This window comes from Aotus nancymaae, unplaced genomic scaffold, assembly GCF_030222135.1.
Source record: "Aotus nancymaae isolate 86718 unplaced genomic scaffold, 86718_ANA_hifiasm-v0.15.2.pri h1tg000029l, whole genome shotgun sequence".
Taxonomy (NCBI): Eukaryota; Metazoa; Chordata; class Mammalia; order Primates; family Aotidae; genus Aotus; species Aotus nancymaae.
Genome location: NW_026988442.1, coordinates 91,809,943 through 91,834,098, shown reverse-complemented (window position 1 = coordinate 91,834,098; position 24,156 = coordinate 91,809,943). Strand labels below are relative to the sequence as shown.

General features: G+C 49.7%; 1 protein-coding gene across 2 annotated transcripts in view; it reads right to left on the bottom strand.

The window, feature by feature from the left end:
* The window catches only part of GYPC (glycophorin C (Gerbich blood group)), a 33,375-nt gene extending 13,004 nt beyond the window's left edge, over positions 1-20,371 (bottom strand). Inside the window, exons 1-2 of one of the 2 annotated variants that reach the window (XM_012462337.2) lie at positions 10,705-10,764; positions 1,484-1,556 (exon numbers count right to left, since the gene is read on the bottom strand). In XM_012462337.2, the coding sequence (XP_012317760.2) occupies positions 1,484-1,556; positions 10,705-10,749 (118 nt within the window). In that variant the 5' untranslated portion in view covers positions 10,750-10,764. Of the gene's footprint in view, positions 1-1,483; positions 1,557-10,704; positions 10,765-20,294 lie in introns of those variants that run through there. The other variant, XM_012462338.3, reaches the window with a different exon arrangement.
* Between the last annotated feature and the right edge of the window lie 3,785 nt (positions 20,372-24,156).

Here is a 24,156-nt window from a genome sequence, read left to right as displayed (position 1 = left end):
CGTACCCTCTTATGTACACTCTCCCACATATGCACACACAGGCACACATGCAGACACACACACTCTCACACATACATTCCTATCACACATACACTCTCCCACATGTGCACACACGGGTACACACACGCACACACACACACACACACAGCCTCTGGGACAGAAGCCTAGACTTGCTCTATGGAAGGGTCTGGTGTGGGAGCCTGGCTTCAGGGGCCAGTTCCTGTAACTGGGGCAGGCAGGGGGCACTTTATCTCTTGGAGCAACTGGGAGCCCTGGGTACTTCCAGCTGTGCTGAGAGCCCTCCTTTGTCCTCCAATCCAGTCTTCTGGGTATCAGGGCAGGAAAGGAGCTTCCAGAAGTTACCAATTAACTTTCATTTTGCATCTGAAACAGAGCCAGGAAGCCACCTGCCCTGGCTCAAGCCCCGGTTCTGTCTTTTCTCTGTGCTCAGGGAGAAAAAGCCATTTCTCTTCACTGTCCCTGCCCTACCACCCCTCAGCCCCATCTTCCCACTGTTTTTCTAGCAGATGAAAATCCTCTAAAATACATCTCAATCCATCACCCTGGCAAGCTCGTGCTCCATCTTCCCAGCCCCCTGTCCAGGTCTTGTGATTTATATTTGCCCAACATTAATCTTTTAAAAGCAAAGAAGCCATAAACACATACATAACTCTGCCTCCTGTCAGATGAAATCCCATGACACAAATCAACTGCCATCTAAATTAGATGTTTCTTTCATAGGGAGTGATAAATATGCTGGAGACTAATCAAAGAAAAGTCAACTAACTTAGACTTTGTTTCACTGCAGGGTTTTGTAGGTGATGTGGTTGAAGTTGGACAACCAATTAATGTCTAATGACCAACAGGGATGGGTGAATTGGCCCAGTCCTGCTGTTTTGATGCTTCCAATGTAAACAGGAGGCTTTGCTCATCATTTCTCATCAGGGTTCTTACCATTTCAAAAACAGCTTTGAAAGCTAACACTTAATCTTAGGAGAAGAAGGGTAAGCAGAAACAGAATCTACTCTTCTGTCAGACTGTTGTGCTAATTTTCCTGATAAAGGCAAGAAGTCTTTGCTTGAGCAAACCGAGTAACAGTGAAAACAGTTGCCCACAAAGACACGAGGCAGCTACAGGGGTGGATCTGTCTCTTCAATCAGCATTAGAGGCTCCTAGAGAAGCCAGATTGTCTACAACAGTGCAGATTTCAGATAATTGTACCAATTTCAAGTATGGATGGTTTCATAAAGAAACAAATGTATTACTTTTTTTTTTTTTTTACACTTTTAAAGTAACTACTTCTGAGTTGTTTGGGGAAGTATAAAAGCTATGGTTTTAGGAAGAAAAAATGGAAAGAATATAAATGGCTAAATCTAGTACATACCATTAGCTTATTTTTCTCTTTTTCTTTTCCTCGTCTTATTACTTCTTCCACCATCACTACTATGGTTAATGTCACGAATAAATAAATTTTGTTACTCACCTGCTTGGGTGAGCAATGGGCAATGAAGGGTCCTGAAGACCAGGCTAAGAACTCTGGGTTTTCTCAGGTAGTGCTGGAAAGGAGAGCCCATTGTTTAGAATAGCACTTAGAAGCTACTGAGAAAGAATCAGGATGAATCCATAATGAAAGGCTCACAGGGGTGGAGTGATGGACAGAGGGTCTGGATGTGAGGTGGGAGCTGCGGGAGAGGCTGGCAGTCTGAGAATTTGGGGTTTAGGCAGAAGTGTGAGTAGAAGTGAATGAAGGGAATGTCAGTGTAATTGGAGATGCAGGAGGGTTGTGAATAATCATTTATTATTCTATGTTTCCATATGCCTGATTATTGAATCACTGCCACAATTACAGTAAAGTATTAAAAGTTAAGCTGTGTCTCAGATTCCACATTTACATACAAAATAGATTTCTGTCCATTGTGGGAAGAATCCATGAAATGGATGCAAAGGATGGGAAGAAGGGAATCTGGGAAAGCTCCCGGAGGATGTTTCTGACGAGGAAGGCTCCGTCCACCTTGGGCTTTTCAGCAGGGCCTGGCATGGCTGTGGCAGGTGGGCATGCTTAGCAGGAGCCACTCATCCTGGGTGCTCAGCTCTGGCTGCACCTTGGAATCATCTGGGAACACTTTCAGAAACACCCATGTTCAGGTCCTGTTCTACAGCTGCCAGACACAATACAGGAAGCCAGTAAATCCAACTTTCAGATAAACAATGAAAATTGTTTGAATATAAGTTATGTTCCAAATATTGCATGCCAGCTCCACTGCTGGTCAGACTTTTGTCTGAACTCGTCAAATATGTTAGGGGGTTAACAGAGACGGAAGCTGAGGTCTCGAAAAAAGTTAACTTCTGAAGGTAAAATGTGCTGGATCAAACAGGGTGTGTGCGTCAGGGGGGATTTGGAGGGGTGAACCCCTCCAGCCAGAGCTCCCAGGAAGGAGCAAGGTGTTTGGGCTTTTGGCACCAGCAGACCTGGCTTCCAACCTGACCACACCACATCATAGCTTAAACAGACAAACACTTAAAAAAAACCTTCCTTCTCTGAGTCTCAGTGCCGTCACATGGGAGCAGCAGCGTCTGCCTCACAGGGAATTCTGAGCAGGTGCAAACCACACACAAGCTCCTGCCACGCCTGTAGGAGACACCGGTTCCCACCACCACGTTCAGGGACCGAGGGCCTCTCTAGCGCTCATTTTTCCACCCGCGGTCTGGCGAAGCCTGTATCCCCATGTGTTTCCAATCAGGTCCTCTCTCCCATGGCCACCAGAAGCCTGCCTCGCTTTGGTATGTCAGAAAGTAAAGAAGTTTTCTGGTGCTCCCATTTCTGAGAGGTCGGGGCCTGAAGACGGGTCTGAGTGAGCAGCTGGAGAGCAGCTGGCCCAGGCCCACTTTATCAGCACCAGGGCACCCAGCACAGGGCACCAGACTCCCCTGCAGCTGCCTGATAAGAGGCTCAGTTCTGCTGCTTCTCCCGCTTGGAGGCTTATCAGAGGCAGGCCTGGGTCCAGGAGCCATTTCCATCAGGTTGAATAAGAGGAGGAGAAAAAAGGACTTCGGAAGAAATATTCTAATACGATGCCCAGGCACACTCGGACACAGCCACCAAGCTGCCTGCCTGTGAGGCCGGGCTCTGTGTCCTGATGTTGCCAACAGGAGGCAAGTGTCTCACCAGCTCCTCAGAGACAGGGTCTCTTAGGACAAGACACCACAGGCATCCCTGCTCAGGAATGACCTGGGAGCCCTCAGGCAGCACAGTGTCCAAGCTCAGCAGAGACTAGAGCTTAAATCTAAGAGGATAACCCTCTTGGATTTTAAGAGGTATCATATAAGTCTCTCAACAGTGTTGCTGTGCCCATGTGTATGTGTGTGTGTGCGTGTGTGCGTGTCGTGGAGAGGATCTGGCAATGCTTAAGCATGAAACCATTTGTCCACTTAAAATTATGGTACCTAAAGCATGCGGTTCGACTGAGAAGAGAAGCTGGCACGGGCTGCCTGCCATGAGTCTGTGGGGGACAGGGGTTGTGGAACTCACCCGAAATCTAGTTGTGGCTCTGCCATTTGCTATTGCTATGGCTTTTGGACTATTATTTCACACCTTTCCAATCTCATTTATTCAGGAACACTCAGGATACCAAGTTGTATCTGGACCCCAGACCTTGTCTTCTAAACAAGGGCATAATAACACTCTCCTCCCGAGAGCACACTGGCAGATCGCCTGGCATGGGGAGGGCTCCGTGAACGTGATTACCTTCTCCACCCCCTGCCTGCCACTGTCCCAGGCTGTGGTGAGGACAGAAGGATAAGAAATGTGAATGTGTTTTGGTATGCATGAGCCATTCCAAGTACAGACAGATGGCCAACTTTCAAGGCTTTAGGTGAAGATGAGAAGTGCAGGAATCAGGAGTCAGTTGCTTCTGTAGCAACTGGATTCTTGTCCTGGCATCATATTATTTATGAGGAGAGGAGGCACACAGAAGGAGCCCTTGTCCTTGGCTGGAGGGGCTTCGCTCACGTGCCCTCCCTGGACCATTCATCACAGTAAGCAGATGAAAATCACCTCCCAGCACCCTTCTAGGTCTTCGGATTCTGACCTTGAGTGTGACTTGTCTTCTGGGTGAGTTACATTACCTAGAGTGAGTGAGACTGAGGTGGTGGAATGCTGGGTTCTAGCCTGAGCTGCTCTCTTTGCCTCTCTGAGTTCAGAGAGGAGAAGGAGGCCGTGTATCTGGGCTGTACTTGCATTGTGCCAGGGAGGAGTGGGTGGGGCCCAGTGTGGTTCCTGGCCTTCCTCCCCGAGGTAGGTGGCAGCTTGGACCTAGAAGCGGCGGGTGGAGACCTCCCTTATCCACACCCTCTCACAATTCTGTTCTCTGTTCACTGTTGGGCCAGCCCCTCCACCCCGAGGGGAGAAGGTCGCTGCTCTGTGCTCTCTCCTGGGCTGATGCCCCCAGAGCTTGCACTGACCCAGAGCGGTGGGTGAGGGGCCCATGCACATTCTCCCTGCTCCATGAGGCTCCTGTGTGCTTTGTGGACTGCAGGTGCAGGGGGACAGGGGGCCCACACTCACACTGATTCCTGCAGGGCCTGAAAGAGGCAACTGGCAATTTCAGACAGCCTCTGAAAGCTGGCCTCGGTGTGTATGTGTGTGTGCAGGTGCTCGTGCAAATAGGGCGCTGTGTGAAGGCCCCCCATTTCAGGGACTGCAGGGGAGCTCACTATCCTCTTCCTCCTTCCCAGCTCCCACTTCATGTCACAGGTTGCCCAGGCCTCCCTCTCAGTCCTTTGTTAAGGATAAGGTGAGATGCAGAAAGGCACCTCCCTCAGAGTCACGAGCCTTCTGGAAGGGGCTTGAAGACTCCAAGACTTAGGAGGGATGGTGGCATTCTGGACACTGTAACAGGTGCTGGGAGATGGCCCCCTTATCTCTCTGTCACCTCACCTGTCCAACTGCATCTCTCCGTTACCCCTTTCCTCCCTCCTCCCCCAGCCACCTGGGCCTGGATATGTCTCGGTCAGCCCAGACCTGCACCTGCCTCGGGCCTCTTGCCCTTGCTGTGCTCTCTGCCTGTCATGCTTCTCTCAGATGCCCCCGTGTCTGGACCACTCACCTCCTTCAGCGCTTTCTCAAACATCACCACCCCCAGTGAAGCCTTCCATGGCCACCCTATAAGATGGCGCCCCTCACCCCTCACCTTCCATCTCCCTTCCTGGCTTCATTGCCTGCTCAGTCCTGAATGCCATCTGACGCGCTGAGCATTCTACTCATGTGTCCACCCTGCGAAAGCGTGTGAGTTCCTCTTGGGATTCCAGCTGGTTTGTTTACTCTCTTATTCCCAGGGCTTTGACCTGGGCTTGTCACATGGCTGGTGCTCAGTGACCATTTGTGGAATGTGAGCTCCTAGGTCACAGGTGTGCTGGGGGCAGTTGCAGATGTGTGGACTCCAGGGGACCATCATTGAGCTCAGGAGCCACCAGGTTATACCTGGTCAAATGTGGACACACATCGACCGACCCCCGAGGCTCCATCTCCAAATCTGATGGTGGTCTCCTGGTAGGGAGGGGTTTCAATAAGGAAGCATGCAAGGTGCACAGCTGACACCTGGCCGGTAGAGAGGTGGCTCCCCTGTGCCTATGCCTGTGATGAAGTGCTGTTTTCTGAACTTGGTGCTAGCTGGTTGCCTCTACCTGTGGGGCTCAGAAAGCCTGCCTTGCACGCTGTGCACCTGCTCTGGCTCTCCCTCCTGCACCTGCCCTGGGAGGTGGGGATTTTCTGAAGGGCAGAGGCAAATCCCTAAGTGCCTGTATTTCCAGAGGAGGTAGGAGGAGGGCAGGAGAAAGGGGAAGGCTACGAGGGCCCCTGGCAGCCTGGGCAGTGGCAGGTCAGGGAACAGGAACCGATGCTTTTCTCTCGGGTCTAGGTTAGTGGGTCCTGGCCTGAGTGGGCCTCCCTGGCTGCTGCCTGCTCCCTGACCTTGGGGTAGATTTTGCTTGTATGGCTTCCCATCCACTCATGGGGTTGAGGTGCAGTGGAGTCAGGTGGTCCCGGGCCTAGAAGTTGTGCCATCAGAGAGTCTCCCATTGGTTACAGTCAGGAGTCTAAAGAGGGCTGGACAGTAAATAGTTTAGGCTTGGGGCCCTGGTCTCAATGGTGAAGGTTCAACGCTGCCAGTGTAGCAGGGAAGCAGGCCATGGATACCCGGTAAATGATAGTGCTGTTCTGCTCCAAGAAAACTCCATGTGTGCAGACAGGTGGCAGCTGGATTTGGCAGTGGGTCTCCGTTTGCAGCCCTCCTGGTTTCTTTCTTTCCTTTCTTCTTTCCTTCCTTCCTTCCTTCCTTCCTTTCTTCTTTCTTTCCTTTCTTTCTTTCTTTTTTTGAGACGATGTCTCGCTGTGTCACCCAGGCTGGAGTGCAATGGCACGGTCTCAGCTCACTGCAGCCTCCCCCTGGGTTCCAGCAATTCTCCTGCCTCAGCCTCAACAGCAGCTGGGATTACAGGCACCTGCCACCACGGCCCAGCTAATGTTTGTATTTTTTAGTAGAGACAGGGTTTCCACCATGTTGGCCTGGCCGGTCTCAAACTCCTGACCTCGTGATCTGCCTGCCTCAGCCACCCAAAGTGCTGGGGTTACAGGCGTGAGCCACCGCGCCCAGCTGCAGCGCTCCTGTTTAAGTCTCCCTGTCTCTGAGTTCTCTGGTCCCTCCCTGGTCAACATTTATTGAGTGTGTGCCCCGTGCTAGGCCTGCGCCTTCATCCACAGCCTCTCATGCAAGGTGCCTGTGGGGACAAAGCCACCAAGAGGCTGAGCTGTGCCTGTCGCCCAGCCTGGCCCCCTCGAAGCCTGTGGCCCATGAGATATTCCACTTCTTGTCAGAGCGCAGGCACATCCCTGCTGCCTCAGCCCCTGCTAGGGATTACAGAAGTGTCTGTGAGGACAGGCATTGCTGGGGAAGCAGAGGCCAAAGGGGGTGAAACCAGCACCCCAAGGCCATCCTCACTGGCACATGGCAGGGCCGGGACGGCAATGGGGATGGGAGGCGTGTGGCTCTGCTGGGCTCTTTGTGCCTGTCTGTGAGTGCACTGGTTGACGAGGCGCTGCACCAGGAGACTCTCCAGGCAATCCTGAACCCTGGGGTGGAATGGGGCTGTACCAGAAGGGGCCCATGCAAGTGGCCATTGCCTGCCCTTAGGGCTTGGTCCAGGGAGGCTGGAGCAGCTCTGGGCAGCGGTGGGTTGCAGCACAAGACTCCCTGAGTGGAGCTGCGGTCTCAGAAGGAGACATGATGAACTGCAGCCGAGAGAACCTGTTTCTCTTTGGGGAGGGCCTCACACGCAGGGAACGCAAAGGAGAACCATCTTTAAGAATCACTTGGGCTCTCAGGCGGGAGGCAGGGCAGTAAGAGGCCAGCCTTTCATCACCAGACAGCTCAGCCTCTGTTCCCGTAGCCCTGGGCTGAGGAAGGCCAGATGTGGCCAGAAACTCAGATAATTGTGCCTCTGAGATGTTGCAACCTCAGAGAAGCCTTTTACCAAAAGCACCACCCTGGAAACAGAGGGGAAAAGGACCATGAAGCGAATTAGGCAGAGGACAAAAGCCTCCAGGAAATAATAATAATAAGGCTTAGAAGTGCCCATGAGCGGGAAACACTAGCTCATTGGAACTCTGAAGGAACACCGTGGATTTCATCCGCCTGTGACCGCCACGTCCTGAAAGAGGCATTTTGACTTCCCCTAGCGTTGTTGGTTTTCTCAGTGAGTGACAAACTTCATTTCACTCAAATGAATTGTTTAAAAATAGCCTGTCCCAAAAGGGTTTTTCCGAGGCTCCAGGATTCTGAAATAAGAAGTGACCCAGGGTGAATTACCAAAGCCTGATATAAATAAATGTACTCGGCAGTCTGCTTGAATCAACTTTCTTTGACTCCTCCTGTGAAAGGATACTCTGTTCTTCCTTGAAACTCCAAGTTTCCGCACATATGAGGGGTGGTGGTGTGCAAGGGTTAAGAGACAGCACTTTGGGAGGCCGAGGCGGGTGGATCACAAGGTCAACAGATCGAGACAATCCTGGTCAACATGGTGAAACCCCGTCTCTACTGAAAATACAAAAAAAAGCGCTGAGGCAGGAGAATTGCCTGAACCCAGGAGGCGGAGGTTGCGGTGAGCCGAGATTGTGCCATTGCACTCCAGCCTGGGTAACAAGCACGAAACTCCGTCTCCAAAAAAAAAAAAAAAAAAAGATAGCCTGGGGTCGGACCCCCTGGGTTTGAATCTCAACCCTGACGCTCACAGCCATGTCCCGTACCCTGAGGATGGGGCACTGCCTGGCGCACCCACTCGTAGCACAGGATCACGGGCAGGGATAAAGGCCGCCAGGCAACATGGCTGCATGCAGTGAGCTCTGTACGTTAGCACTGTTCTTCCTGCTGTATATCCCCGCAACTGCTTTTTACCAATTCAGTCCCCAGAGTTAGAGCGTCCTCAGCAGTCAGCGCTGATCACCAGCTTCTTGTCTTTTCAAGCACAATATTTTAATTCAACAAGCTGAGACTGTATCTATCTAGGTCGAAATTTACTATCATTTCATATTAGCTAGAAAAGCACCCACTTACATAGGGCGACTTACACTCCGTGAAGTTATTCTCTAAATAGCTAGGTAGCTATTTAGCCATTTCAGCAATTAATCACAATAAGTCATAGGCAATTCTATCTGAAACCTGAATTCGTGTGATAAGAAATTTCTCAGCAGGAAGACCGGATGCTTTTTATTCCTGTCGTGATGTGAACCTTGCTGCCCCAAGAAGCCCAGCAAGGCTTCAGGGGCAGGCATCTCATCCCACACCTTTGACCCCTCTCAGTTCTGAGGACTGACGGCAGGGAAGACCCACCATAACCCTAGGAGTTTCCGACGATGGAGGAACCAGGGTGTATAAAGTGATTAGTAATCAGTTTGTGGATGAATTACTCTCACAATAGAATTCTGTATCCAGTCTCTTTTTTAACATTTCAGGTTTTCTTCCTGGAGTTTGAGCATAAAACTTCTGAAGTTTGATAAGCATTTTTCTCACAGCATTAATTGGCAAAGTGATAAACAGCTGTATGTTCATTGCAGTGGGCTGCAGGCAAATATTTAACCACAATGAACCCAATTTACAACTGCATGGGGGAGAGACGTCTACTACGAAGGGATCCTCTGAGATCCAGGCCTCAAAGTGTCCTCCTTGACAGCAATTAGTGACTGAGCATTGGTTAACTGCTCTGGCTCTGGAAGGCACCAGGCAGGAGACTTCAAACTTGTCTCGGGAGTAAGCCATCACAAGGGGCCCTTAGGATGTGGTCACCAGGCCTTATTCCTTATTCAGCTGGGTGTGATGGACTTTTATCTCTTATGTATTTCTATACTTATCTAAGAATTAATTGTTTTACAAAATTGCCACTGCTGCAAAAAGAAAGTCAAAAATAAAAATACTGCAATAGAGATTTGTAGTTCTGATGCTCTTTTGTGTGTGTGTCTTTTAGGGTGGGGATCCCAGGTGAGGAGTCTCTTCTTTTGAAAGTTCACAAAGATGTGGCTTTCATCCCAAAGCAGCCTGGCACTGCTACCTGTGCCTGAGCCAGGTGCAATGAGCAGTCTGCCGGGCCACGTGCCTCTGATCAGTATTTCAACTTGCTCTGTTTTCTGATGCTCCTGGGTCTCCCCTTCCTAACTAGGCTGAAGGCCCTTTGAAGATACGGTCTTTGTCTCTTTGTGTCTGCTGTGTGGCACCTTGCACACAGTAGGGACTCCCTGGATTAAAAGCAAAGCTCCTCAGATTGGAGCGGGACGTCTAACGGTGGGGCTCTTGACTGTATTCACTATAAGTCAATGAAAAGCTAAAGGTTCGGGGCTCATGACACCTGCTACCTGAGAAGTCCCTGCAGACTTGGAAAGTAGAAAAGGACTCCACATCATGTGACAGGCTGGGAATAAGGGGAAATGCACATAGGAGTCATATTTGGAAACTGACCCAAATATTTAACTACAGGGGCGTTATTGGGGAAAGCTGTTGCTGTTTTCTTTACAATAGACTCAGGGAGGATTCATTGCAGAATAGTCTGGGAGAGTTAGTGCTGAACCCAAAGCCACAATAAGCAAAATAGCCTTGCTGAATTCTCAGAATCCATGTGTCTCTGTCTGCCAGGTGGGGTCTGATGGCCACAATGATCTTGAGTGAGATGCAGACAGAGGAGGCCATGAGGAGATACTCTACATGGCAGGTGCTCTATACTGAGGCAAAGAAACGGGAACAGGGTCCCAAAAATAGTGGAGTAGAAAAAGTTTCCAAAGCACAGGGCACCTGATGCCCAAGGCCAAAAGATGCTGTAGGCAGCAGTTCTTACATTTGTTTTTAGTTATCTTTGGGAGGTCAGTAGGACCCCTGGACCAAATGCCTGTCTGCTCTGCCCCAAATCAGATCCCCAAGGGTCTGCCTCAGGTCTGGGGCTGACACCTGTCTTCTGCTAAGAAATGCAAGAAGGTGGTGTGTAGGAAGAAATGTGTGTGTGCTTGTATGCGTGCGTGTGTGTGTGTGTGTGTACAGGGAGGGAGGGGAGAGTGGGCAGGAGAACAGAAGGTCAACGTCTGTTTCTTACTTCCAGTGACTCTTCAGCCTCAGCCCTTCCCACTTAAGAATGAAGAATGAGTTTCTGTGGCTCAAACAGGGTACTCACAAAGGAGTCAGGGACAAGGGACTGGTTCAGTCTTGCTCCCTCCATTGCCACCTGGTTGTGGAAATTCTGCCAAGTCACTGAACTTCCCTGAATTCTGCTTTATACACCTGTGGAAGAGGGAGACCAGCATCTCTCGAATGAAGAGAAGAAACAGATTTGAAAGTGCCTAGCAAAGTGTAACAGAAATTGCGGTCATGCGGTGACAATGGTCCTCTGGCTGGCTTGTGACATTTTAACACAGAACAAAGCTGCCAGCCCAGGGGTGGCTCCATGGTGGAGGCATTCCAGGAATTGGCCAGGAGTTGGTGGGGGCATTATTCTCTCCCAGTGCCCCTGCAGTGACCTTGGGTGGCAGCTGCCCACTGCTTCCCCGGGTGAAGAGTGGGTTGGCCTGCTGCCCTTGTCTTCCACTCTGAGCACTGCATTTGCAGCTGCTGGGCCACAGGTGGGTGCCTGCGGAAGACGGCAGAGAGAACACAAGTGGTCCCGGGTATGGGGGGAACAAAGAAAGGCCTTTGCTTCAGAGGCCAGGAGAGCCACCTCAGGGCTGTAAGGAGCTGAGCAGAAGGGTAAGGGGTCATGGGCAGCCTCTCCCAGCAGGGCACGCTGCAGAGTCCCAGAGCTGGAGGAAGGCACACCTGGATTCCAGGAGGGAGCGTGTCAATGATACACAGGGAAGCCCTGGGGAAATCGTCCCTTTGAGCCTCACTTTCTCTCTTTCTAAACTGGAATTAATAATACGTGTATCTGTGTGACGCTTTCAGCATTAAAGGAGGCACTGTGCGTGTTACATGTCCTCACTAGGTGTAGAGCAGGGCGGCGTGGACGCTTGCCAGGGCGTGCCCAACCTCGGGCGCCTGTGCCGAGAGTCTGCTATAGTGCCGTGCCCTGCATCGGCATTCCTTGGGCCCCAATCTGAGGTGATCACTGCACTGAGAGGCTCTCCAGGGCTCCCCTCTGGGCTCCTCACAGGGTGGCCTCTTTACACTGACTGAGGTCCTCTGGCCTTATCTGTGCCCTAATCTCCCTCTGAGCTGCCATTGGGTGACCACCTCTCTGTCCCATGAATCAGCAGTTCCCCCTTACCTTTGGGGGATACTTTCCAAGACCCCCAGTGGATGCCTGAAACCAAAGATACCACCGAACCTTACATACATGATCGTGTTCCTATATGCAAATACCTACGATAAAGTTTATTTTATAAATGGGACATAGTAAGATACTAACAACAATAACAAATAATAAAATAATTGTAACAATGTACTGTACAAAACTTAAATGAACCAGTCTCTCCTCTCTCTCTCTCTGTATCTTACTGTACTGTACCTCAGGTAACTGAAAGCTTAGATCAGGACAACAGATCCCATCTCAAAGTCACCCTCTTTCCCAGAGAGATTCTACCTACATGCCTCCTCTTGATCTCGTTCCTACAATTCTTCAGTGAACATGAACTGCTTCTGCAATAATGAAACAGGGCAAAGACAACTTATTTTTAAACTTGTAAGTGCAGAGTAGCCTAATCTTCTGACTTAAAAGGACAAAAGAGTAAGAGAAAGACAGAGAATGAGAGAGACAGAGAGAGAGAGAGAGAGAGACAGAGAGAGAGACAGCAAGTAGTGCGCGCACTGAGCCTCTCGAGCATCTACTCCAGCTATGTTTGTGAAACCCCACAGGGAGAGGCAGAGGCTGGCCCGGAGCTGCCCCTGCAGGTGCCCAGCCCAGGGAACCCTGCCATGACAGATCCAACTGCCAGGGAGCCAGGACTGCCGTGCAGAGGAGGATCAGAGCCCTGGGAACAGGGGGCAGGTCCAGGCAGGGAGAGCAGAGACAGTGGGCTCTGTCCCCTCAGCTTCCAATGGGCTGAGCTCAGGGCACAGGGTGACTTCCATGGGCCAAGATGCTTTACTTTATAGGTCCCTTCTCCTAGCAAATATTAGAAATCATATTTGATGGCTGCATTGGTATAATGGCAAATGTACTATTTGATCTCAAAGGTCCATTTCCTCCTTTCCGATTTTAAAAGGAACTCAAACACTGTTGTGGGCCTCTAGAAGCACTGTGGGCTCTGAGAAGTGTGCCTGGGGATCAGGCCCTGACTGAGCCTTCCAGACAGCCTGCGTGTAGGAGGGGGAAGAGAAGGGTGTGTGAGGGGCTGGCAGGCTCTCTGCAAGTCACATCTACTTGCTAGTTTCAGTATCATCACATGCAAAATGGAGATAAAAATACCTCCCTGGGGCTGCCAGAGGGTGAAATGAGATGGCATCTGTGGAGTGAAGCCTTGTCTCCGCTGTGAGACAGGGCTCCAGTCACCAGAAGAGAAGGGTGGCTCAGGAGAGTTTAGACAATCAGTGAAAAAGAAAAAAAGAAAGATTATGAAAAAATTTTAAAAAGGGAATACTCAGGATTTTCAGCCGTAACTGAAATTAATTTCACTAAAATGAGACGTTTGGCAGAAGTAGAAGGAAGAGGATTCATATGACAAGTCCATCCAGGGCATGGTCAAGCAAGGCCCGGCTCCCCTGCCAGGAGTCTGGGACTTGGAAAAGCTGAGAAGGAGCTTACAAAAGAGAGAGAGAGAGAGAGAGAGAGAGAGAGAGAGAGAGAGAGAGAGAGAGAGAGAGAGGCCAGATCCTTAGAGAGACCCAGATCCAAGCCCGTCCAAAGAGGAGCATGAAGGAAAAAGGAGAAATTCCTGTCAGAAGAAGACATTGAAAGGTCTTCATGGAGCGCATTAGGGCCAGGTGAGCTGCTGGACGAGGCCCCCCATTCACACTCAGGGGAGTTGGCACTGGCAGGCAGGGGAGAGCTCAGGGCTGAGCTGAGAGGAGCTTAGAGTAGACCAGGGTCAGGACCTTGCCTGGGGTGGGGAGAGGGTGCGGGGATTGCTGGGGCCCAGGACACTCTGTAGACCCTGCTTGCCTACATGGATGGACCTTCACATCCCTCTGGCCATTTGCTGACTCATTTACTCATTCCTTCACTCATAGGATGCTTGCAAAGAGCCTACTCTTCTCCATGGAGAAGCAGACAGCCCAAGTAGGAGTGGCTGAGGGGTTGGTGCCCAGATGAGGTGGGGGTAAAGATGACCTCTCTCTGGGGTGATGTGAGGAAATGGGGCCCCGGAAGGTAAGAGGCTTGCTCCCCGTTACACAGCTGGCACGTGTGGCTAACAGCAGGGCCTGTGTGTGTTTTCTGGGCTGCTCTCCACCTCAGTGCCAACTCTTAGATAAGAACATGAAGGAGCAGCATCGTGGGGGAGAAGGCCTTGCCCTGGTCTCCATGGGACCACGCAGATCCAGATGGATGGTTTTCCGTGGCAAGGAGCAAACAGAGAGGAGTCTGGAGAGCAAGGAGGGAGCGGGGCTGCAGGGAGGAAGCTGGCATTTAAGCACACACAAGCACTCAGTAAGTGGAAGCAATTAAGCACAATTATGAACACGGCGCTACACTAGGATGTTTATCTATGAGGATACACTGAATCCTCCGAACAAAGCCCTGAGGTGGAGACTATTATTAGCTCCATTGACAGGATCAGGATTAGTGATAGAGTTTGCAGAGTCCAGTGCAAAATAAAAACATGAGGCCCCTTGTTCGCAAGAGAATTTGAAGATAGCAACAGAAGAGCACTAAACCAAGGAAGTGCAGGGCCCTGATGGGCAGGTTCCACCCCTGTGGAGCCATCCCTGTCCCAGGTGATGGACCAGCAACTTGTCCCAGGTCCTAGCTGGCTCACAGCGGACCCAGATTCAAAACTTCATCCTCAGATTTCAAAGCTAACCCTTTATCACTAGCGATTCGGCACAAAGTCTATTTGAGCTAAAGGTTTAAAAGAATTCAGAAGGGGAGCCTGAACTTGAAGATTCTAGCATTGCTAAGGCCCGTGTGTAGGTTTTAGCAAGAGCATTGGGTGAGTTTCTCCAGTGAAAGTGGGTTTCACCTCCAGCGGGCTCTGTTGCCCAGTGAACACAGGAGAAGGGCTTGGCTGGGCCCCACACCAGACGCATCATTGTTTTATCAGGTTTTGATCTGGCAACCTATAATTTTTCCCCTTTTAAGACTCTGCTGAGAACATGTGCCCATCGACTGCTGATAAAACACGAAGATTGTCCATTCCAGAGTTCTAGGAGGAAGAGTGGCAGTGCTGGGTCAGTTGGAAGCTCTGTGCTTGAGTCCCTCACAAAATTGCCCACTGCATGTGGGAGCGGCGGGTACGAGGTGCTCTGGCAGTGACTCTCTGCAAGGATGTGTCAGTCAGGATGATCATGTGCAAAGTACAGATAGACAGTGCCATCAGGGTGTGCCAGGGATGCAGGGAGATAACCAAGGCCACCCTGCCCAGGGCTGGCTCTACATGCCCTGAAATGGAGCTTCCTCCCTTGAACCCTAGAAAAAGGGCCAATATTGTGCCTGCTGGCCCCAAGCAGTGTGTGACCTCAGTGTTTTCGCAATAAGAGAAGGGGTATCTGGCTTTCACATAGATAAGCGGAATAAGAGAGACTAGAATGCAGTTCCACGGAGAGTTCTGAAGGAGAGGGAGTGACACCAGCAGAGCAGGGGTGGGAGCAGGGGCCACTGAGCCGGGCAGGTCGGCAGCAAGCCTTGCTTTGCCCCCATCTGGAGCTGTGGGACCCCAGGCGAGGCAGGCACCCCTCCCCAAGCCCAGCGCTCGCTTGTGAAGGGGTCAGAACCGCAAAGCCTCTCCAGGGGCTGGAGAAGTGATGTCAGGGCCCGCCCAACCTTCGCCTTGCCCGAGAAGGAACCCAGTGTCGGCGGGCCAGACTCTGCTTCATACGGGAAACAGGCTCTTGCCAGTGTCTGCCATGGGCTAAGGTTTTGTACAGGAACGTCGTTCTAGAAGAATGTAGAAAAATGCAAATGTGTAGTAACTAAGGCCTGGAGCCTGCATTCTCTCAGCAGTTCAGATTATGTAAGGATCTGAAGAAAACCCAGGCCGAGATGAGAGGGAGGCAGGGACAGAGGAAGAGGGAGTGGATACAAAAATGAACCCCAGCTGGGTAAGAAGGTGGGAAGGACTAGGTGCCTTTGGAATTTGTTTGGGTTAGACTCCTGTCCATCTCAGCTTCTTCTTTACTGGTCTCCACGTCCATGCCAAGCTCCAGACCAGGAGCTCCTGACTGAAGACTTTTTAAAGGCTTTTTTGGCATTGGAATGGTGGCAGTCCCGGGAAAGTGGGTGGGTTTGGGGTCATCCTGCAATTACCCACCGGCTTCAAAGCAGCTCAGCAAACACCTCTCTGTGCCAGGCCCTGAGTCGGGGACAGGCAGGGTCACAGAGCCCCTGGGGAGGTCAGAATTCTGGGAAAAGGGCAGACTCAGGAATCTGTCAGGGCTGCAACTGTGCCCACGGCCATGATGGGTGGTTTTCTAGGCTTGGGAAGCTGATTCCTAGCAGACCAGCAGGTGCCTGTACCCTGGGCACTCGGTGTGTTGAGGAGCCTGACATGGGCAGTTGTGAGGGGTGAGGCTGGAAAGGCAGCAGGCCTGAAATGGTGCATGGGGGAGAGCTTGAGGGCCACCCCGAGCCAGCTGTTGAGGTGGGTAAGGGCAGCAGCAGCCCAGTGCAGGCTAGGCCTGACCACAGAGAGCACAGCATGGGTGCGATGGTGGACTGGGGGGACACAGGCCTGGCTGAGGAGCTGGGGGTGGCAGGCAGGTCCTGAGTGTCTGTGCCTTAAGCATCCCTCTGTGTGCAGAGCCACAGCAGCGTGCCCTGCCTGGCACATGCAGGTTGTGGACCACACACCTTGCAATGCTCCCCTTGGGTTGGCCTGGGTTGCCTGTGGGTTCCGGCAGCCCGTGTCTACAGCCTGGCTGTATCCCCAGTGCCTAGGTGCCCTGTGGCGGTGACTTATCTCTCACTGAACCTCTGGTGTTTCATCCAAAGGTCTCCACAAAAAAATCACAAATTAGCCAGATGTGGTGGTGCGTGCCTGTAGTCCCAGCTCCTTGGGAGGTTGAGGCCGAGAATCTCTTCAATGTAGAAGGTGGAGGTTGCAATGAGCAGTGATCGCACCACTGCACTCCAGCCTGAGTGACAGAGCACAAGACACTGTCTCAAAAAAAAAAAAAAAGAAAAGAAAAAAGAAAAAAGGAACATGCCTATCATAGCAGGTGTGCAGGGGAGACCCAGGTAAGGCTATTACCAGGGCTTGGTATCTAAGTACTAAGGTTGTTGTTATTTTATCAAAAGGTAAAAACAACAGTGGTTTGGAGGGTGACTTCTGAAATTACCAGCATCCTCAGGTCAGGCTTTTGCCAATGAATTCCGCTAACAAAAGCCACCTCCCAAGCCTCTGCTATGGGTGCAGGGCCAGTCCCTTCTGCTGTTGCTCATCAGGTGATTCCAGTTATTACCACCCACAGATGGGAAAACTGAGGTGCCGAGGTACTTCCGGTCTCTCTCAAAGCTGGTGAACATTGGAGCGCGGTCAAACCCAGGGCTGACTCCACAGCACGGATGTTGCTGTGGCCTCTGCTCTGCCTGTCACTCGTCATGTGATGAGGACACATCCTTTCACTTCTGGGTCACGTTTCCTCACAGGGGTGGGGTGCCGAGAGGAAATGAACAACGGCATCAACTGACACTTCCCAGAAAAGTAATACAACCTCTTACGGAAGTAAGAAAACATGCTTAGCCTCAATTACAGGGGCTCATTCCAAAGTGACTGTTTTTTTTTACTCATCAGTTTGGCCAAGATTAAAAAAAAAATGCAATTTGAGGATGCAGCGAAATGGTGACTTTCATAGGCTATTTTTGAGCATGAGAAACTGGTATGACCTTTAGGAGGGTAGTTTCTCAAGATCTACTAATGTTTTAAATGGATACAGAAATTAAATGCTGAGGTAGGAGAATTTATCCTAACAGTTCACAGTCACTTGCACGTCAGCCCTGCTTACTCATTGTCACAGGAATACTGTGTTTGGTTTTAAAAATTAAACGAAGTTTGCACACAGCCTAAATGCCCATCGGAAGAGTAATTGGTTAAATAGAATACCAAGGTCATTTATATATTCATACAATTCTTATTGTGCAGCCCTGGGAAGAATGGGCTAGTCTATACATGGTGTTAAGGTATCATGTTTCAGAGATATTCTGATGGAAAAAGAACAAGATGAACTAAAATACATGAAATACATTTTATTATGTAAAATAAGAAATATTTGTATTGGCAAATATACTTCTGGAAGGATTATCCTCAGGAAATAAAGCAATTGCCTTTGCGGTAGGGAGAAGGTGTCTTTCTCCTATTTTTAACTCTTCATTCACTGTTAACTTTACTGTTTGGTTTTGTGTTTACAGCATGCTTGCTGGCCTTTGCGTGTCCTCAGTTACTGGAAGATGGTTTGGCTGCGGCCTCAGACAGGCACTTGAGGCACAGATGTACACACAGGTTTGCCACCAGAAGAGGCATACTGACTTGGCTTGCCACAACCTCTCACCCCTGCAGAGGGGGCCTTTTCCTAAGCATTGCAGAGGGGTTCATTTGTTCCCACCGCAAGCGCGTAGAATGCCTTGTTATGCCCACCCCTTTGCTCTCCAGGGAGCTCTGCAAGTCCCCAGAAATACTTGCCTAACCACAGGCACCCTTGGAAAGATCCAGCTGCTGACTGCCAGCACCATGTGACTCCCAGTGCCAGTGACATCTGGAGGAATTGAGCAATGGCTGAGGTGGAATTTCATTTGGCACTTAATGGAATCCTCTGCTTCTGCCAGAGGCAGTGAATTCTATATCAAGCTGCCAAACCTGGCCGTGTCTCCTCACTGAGCCTTGACCCCTCCATCCAAGGGCAAGATAAACGAATGGCTGTGCATGACTCACGCGCGGTAACTGGCTTTGGGGCCTAGCCCACCTGAGCAGAGCAAGCCTGCCTGGCGGAAGTGGTCCTCTCCACTCTAACCTCTGGATCTGATGAGCAGCTACATAAACAGACAGGATACAGACACATCCTGCCTGAGTTAGCAGCAAGAAATAGCTGCCACCCCCCACCCCCCTGCAGTTCCCACACAGCAGGGATCCTGCCATAAATCAATCCGAGTCTAAGGTGGAATAGTACGCCAGCAAGGGCTGCACTGCTGTTTGTCTCCCAAGGTACGTGTTGAAGGTCAGAAACCTGAGTCCTGGAGAACTGCTTGTGGGGCTGGGCTGGGCACGGGGCGGGGGTCTGGCAAGCCTATCCTCTTCAGACATGGGGATGCCTTTCAGCCTCACCTCCTCAGTGCCTAAATTGGAATAAGGACAGTGGCTTCTGTCCCTTTAACCCAGGCCCCACCATATACACACACACAAATACGTGCTCAAGTTAGACACACACACAAACACACTAAAGCATGTGAACTCTGGGAACCAGGTACAATTATATCAAGATGCCCAGCCCGGATCCAGCACTTAGGTTGTGTCCGTCTCTATGCGGAGCCATTTATACGGACTTCTTACTGCTAAGATGAGGACTCTCCTGATATTATTCCTGCTTTGCAGATGAGTAAACTGGAGCTAAGAGAGGCTGCCTTGCTAACAGGCAGTGCAGATGATCCCAGTGCATACTGAGGGGCCTCATTCCCAAGCACCTTTGATGCCTGTGCACTCCCAGGGTTGCCCAAGCAGAGCCATGGGCACACACAGTGCCATGTACACATGTAGACCGAAGTCACTCTCATCTATGTCAAGCTTCGGCAGGGTGAGGGGTGAGGCCTCACAGCCCTCTGGATTTCAAAGACTTCTAAGAGAGTTGGTGTTTCCAATACCCATATCATTCTCATGTTAGTAAGGTAACGTTATCACGTGATAGGCTCAGGATAGCTACTCTCTGACAGACTCTAAGGATCAGACCGCGCCAGGGTGGGGGATAACAGGGGCATGAATTAAGCTTTTTGGTTAAATAAAATGGTAATTTTTTATTGCAAAAGCCCGATGGCAGAGGAAAAGGGCAGAGAGAGGCCCAGCAATGTTTCCAAGCACCTACAAAAACTTTCATCACATATGATTTCCCGTCAGCAAGAAAAGGTGATGGTTTAAAAGAGAAAGAAAACAAGCAGCGAGGAATTACAAACCCCCCCAAAGGATTCAGGCCGGCGACTCCCCGCGTGTGTGTGTCCCTGCGGCGCCCACCGGAGCCAGCACGTCCCTGGGCAAGGCTGGAGTTGCCTGGAGTTCACGGGGCCCGCCCGGCCGGCCCCAGGCTGGGCAGCAGCACAGACGCAACTTGTGGGCTCTTCCCTAACTGTTCTTTAGGGGGACGATTCTGGACCCTGACACTTCACATGCCCCGCACAAAGAAACACAAGGCGGGCGACGCGCCCCGGGCGGACAGGCTGGCGGCCTCTCCAGCTCCGGGCGCGTGGACGCTGCGCGACGGGGTCCGGGACGCGGGACAGGGACAAGGCACAGCTCAGGCGCCGGGAACAGGGGCTGGAGTCGGGGATCTGAGCCCAGCGGGCGCCTCCTCGGCCTGGAGGCCGGGCACGGAGTGGGACATCAGGGCGTCCGTGGCCGCGGCTTGGCCCCCGGCTGCTTGCTGCGGGCCGCGGCCTCCCGCGGGCCCCCGGGACCCCTCCCCACGGCGGGTACTCACCGAGGTCGAGGGGCGGCGCCGTGCGGTTGGGGCTGCTCATGGCCCACGGTCCTGGGCGTCAGCCCGGGCAGACGCCGCGGGGACGGGCCGGGCCGGGCCGAGGGAGGGTCGCGCTCCCGGGCTCCTGACCCTCAGCGGCGAGAGGAAGCGGCACCTGGGTCACACGCCTCCCGCGCGGGCCGAGGGGAGGGGCTCTGGCCCGGAGATAGGCAGACTTCATTTATTTTTTTTCTGCAGACTTGGCTGGTGGGGTTTCCACCCTTTTTTTTTTTTTTAAACACACACCCGCCCACTTCTGAACTCTTCTGTGCTCCAACTTTCCTGCGCAAGAACCAAGCTTTTCTAACCGTTTCTCTTTCCATCTGCCACTACCGGATACAGAGGTTGTGGTTGAGAAGTCCCCCTGGAGTGCAAGGAGAACTCCCTGATGTGAAATGATGGCCTGGCCCAACACTGTCGGGGATGGTGACCAAATAGGGCAGACCCGTGTTGAAATCTTGGCTGGCTGCGCCGCGGCTGGATAGCTGGGCGGCCTCTCTGAGCCAGCCGCGGGGCATTTGTCCCTGGGGAGAGTCCCTGTCTTGTTGGCCTTTGCGAGCCCTGTACCCATGGATGGCCTGTTTAGCAAAGATTATTCCAAAACAGGAAGAATTGCTGGGCAAGGGTCAGGTGATTTGTTCCCATTGCCTTTGTCTGAAGCTCCCAGACACAGTGGAGTTTGTGAATTTGCTCTACTTTTGACATGAAAACCTACACATGGATTTCCATACACACCTTGGTTCGTCAAATGCAAGTCAACTGGCACCACCTGCAAAAAATGTATCATAGCGTCATCTGCCCATTCTGCCCAAAGACAAGGACAGGAATTTGAGGCTCTTGTTTTAAAACCCCGCCCAGGGGAACACCCTGTACTTCCCCTGTGTGATGTCTGAACCGTCCTGTGCTGCTTTTCATTGTTTACTTGACAGTTTCCCAAGCACTTTTGTGACTCCCTCCTCTCCTCTACCTTCTGCCTTTAAGGCCTGTCCCGCACAATCCAGAGAGCCAGGCCAGCTGTCTGTACGATGTGTGAGCAGTGCCTTTGGGGCTGTCCTCTGTGTTGAATACAATGAGAGGTGACCCCTGGAGATGTGCAGCACAGCAGCTTTGCTCCCCTCTACCTGGGCTGCACAAACTCCAGGCCTTCTTGACGCAGTGGGAAAGCACTCACGATTCTCTTCAGTTAGGTCATGAAGAACCCCCACTGCTTACAAATCTTTTTTTTTTTTTGAGAGAGAAAGAAAGAGAAAGAAAAACGGGGAGAGAGGGCAGGATTCTTGCTCTATTGCCCAGGCTGGAATGCAATCTAAAAATAGGTATTAAAAACCTCTTTTATGACGATAATTGTGTTTAACAACGGAGACAGGAAGGGATAAGGGAAGAAAATAACAAACAGCCAACCAATATTTCATTTAAGTCTGTGAAATGCTATGCAAATGCTGAAGAGTGATTTACTTCCAATTATGTAGTCACTTTCAAAATAGGTGTAATATGATAGTGAGAAAAATGTATGTTCCGTGGACCTGGGGTGGAGAATTCTATAAATATTCACTAAGTTTACTTATTCCAGATCTAAGTTCAAATCATAGACGTCCCTATTAATTTTCTATGTCATTGATCCATCAAATATTAACAATGTGGTGTGAAAGTTTCCCGCTATTATTGTGCGGGAGTCCAGGTCTCTTTATAAGTCATTAAGAACTTGTTTTATGTATCTGAGTGCTCCTGTATTGGCTGCATATATATTTATAATCATTAACTCCTGTTGTTGCATTGATCCTTTTACCATTATGTAATGTCCTTCTTTGTTTCTTTTAGTCTTTGTTACTATTAAAGTCTGTTTTGTGAGAGATGAAAGTTACAACTCCTTTTTTTTCTCTCCATTTAATTAGTGAATCTTCCTCCATCCCTTTGATTTGAGTCTTTGTATGTCGTTGCTTGTGAAATAGATCTGGATAGAGCGTACCGATGGGTTTTGACGTTTTATTCAATTTACCTGTCTGTGTCTTTGATTGGGGCATTTAATCCATTTAAATTTAGAATTAATATTAATATTTGTGAGTTCAATATTGTCATTTAATGCTAGCTGGCTATTTTCCCCATTAGTTGATGTAGATTCTTCATTATAGAGATACTCTTTATGTTTTGGTAAGTTTTTGGGATGACTGATACTGGTTGCTCCTTTCTGTTTGTAGTGCTTCTTTCAGAAGCTCTTGTAAAGCAGTCCTGGTGGTGATGAAATCTCTGAGTGCTTGCTTGTTCACGAAAAATTTTATTTTTCCTTCGCTTATGAAGCTTAGCTTGGCAGGATATGAGATTCTGGGTTGAAAATTCTTTTCTTTGAGGATATTGAATATTGACCCCCACTCTCTTATAGTTTGTAGGGTTTCTGGTGAGAGGTCTGCTGTGAGTCTGATAGGCTTCCCTTTATGGGTAACGTGACCTTTCTCTCTAGCTGCCTTTAGAATTTTCTCCTTTATTTCAACCCTAGTGAATGTAGTGATTATGTGTCTTAGAGTTGCTCTATTTGAGTAATATCTTTGTGGTGTTCTCTGTATTACCTGGAGTTGAGTATTGTCCTGCCTTACTAGATTAGGAAAGTTTTCCTGCATAATATCCTGAAGAATATTTTCCAACTTGGATTCATTCTCTTCGTGACATTCAGGTATATCTATCAATTGTAAATTAGGTCTTTTCACATAGTCCCATATTTCTTGAAGACTTTGCTCATTCCTTTTTACTCTTTCTTCTCTAATCTTGTCTTCTCGTTTCATTTCATTAAGTTGGTCTTCGACCTCTGTTCTTCTGCTTAATCAATTCGACTATTAAAACCTGTGCATACTTCATGAAGTTCTTGTATTGTGTTCTTCGGTTCCATTAATTCACTTATATTCCTCTTGAAGTTGTGTATTCTCAACTTTAATTATGTGAAATGCAACTGGAGAATTGGAAGGAAGCAGAAACTCCTGCCAGGTAACCAAAGAACAAGTCATTAGGTCATTGCAGCACACTTACAGAACCTACTAGCCTTAGACATAATCATAAGAGATTTCCTTAATTTCTTAGGGTAGGACAGATTGAAGGCATCAAAATGTTGTAGAGAATTCCTTACAGAAAGGAAGCCAAAAAATTAATAAACTAACTAAACAGCGAAAGTGGAAAGCCCCACATACTACAAAAGTCAGATACAAGGATAAAGTAGCATTTGTTACAGAACTAAAGCATTCTCAGCTCCAACCATCACTGGAAGATGTGGCAGATCCTTGCACTATTAAAGAGCAAGGGCTCTGGAAGTCAATCTGGGTTAGTTACTGCCTACTAGCTGGGTAATCTTTAGCATTTTACTTTCTTTCTCTGAGCCTCAATTTTCTTATCCCGAAAATTGGAGCAATCTACAAAGTTAGGCTGTTGTAAGTAAGATATTTGATAGTAATTAATGAGATAATTACAATGAGAGTGCACTGGAGTTACTTAAAGATGTTGGCCCCCTTCCTCCTCTAACACATACTTTGTTTATAGTAAGGACCCCAGATCATTTGAAAAAGAAAGTAAATAGTGTTTCACAGTGTGTAGCAAATTAGCTAGCAGAGAAACATTGGATATATTTTAGAAAATTTAACCGTGAAAGTTTCTAATGTTAAGTAAATGACTATTATTTTAAGAAGGAAAAATAATTATATGAAAAATTTGATTATATGATAATGTGATATTAAGTCAAGAAATGCATTGTTAGTGTGTCTTCATGTGCTGGATATTTATTCATGAAGTTAAAAAACCTCAGCTATATCTTGCAACAATAAACCAGTTCTTATCTCATCTAATT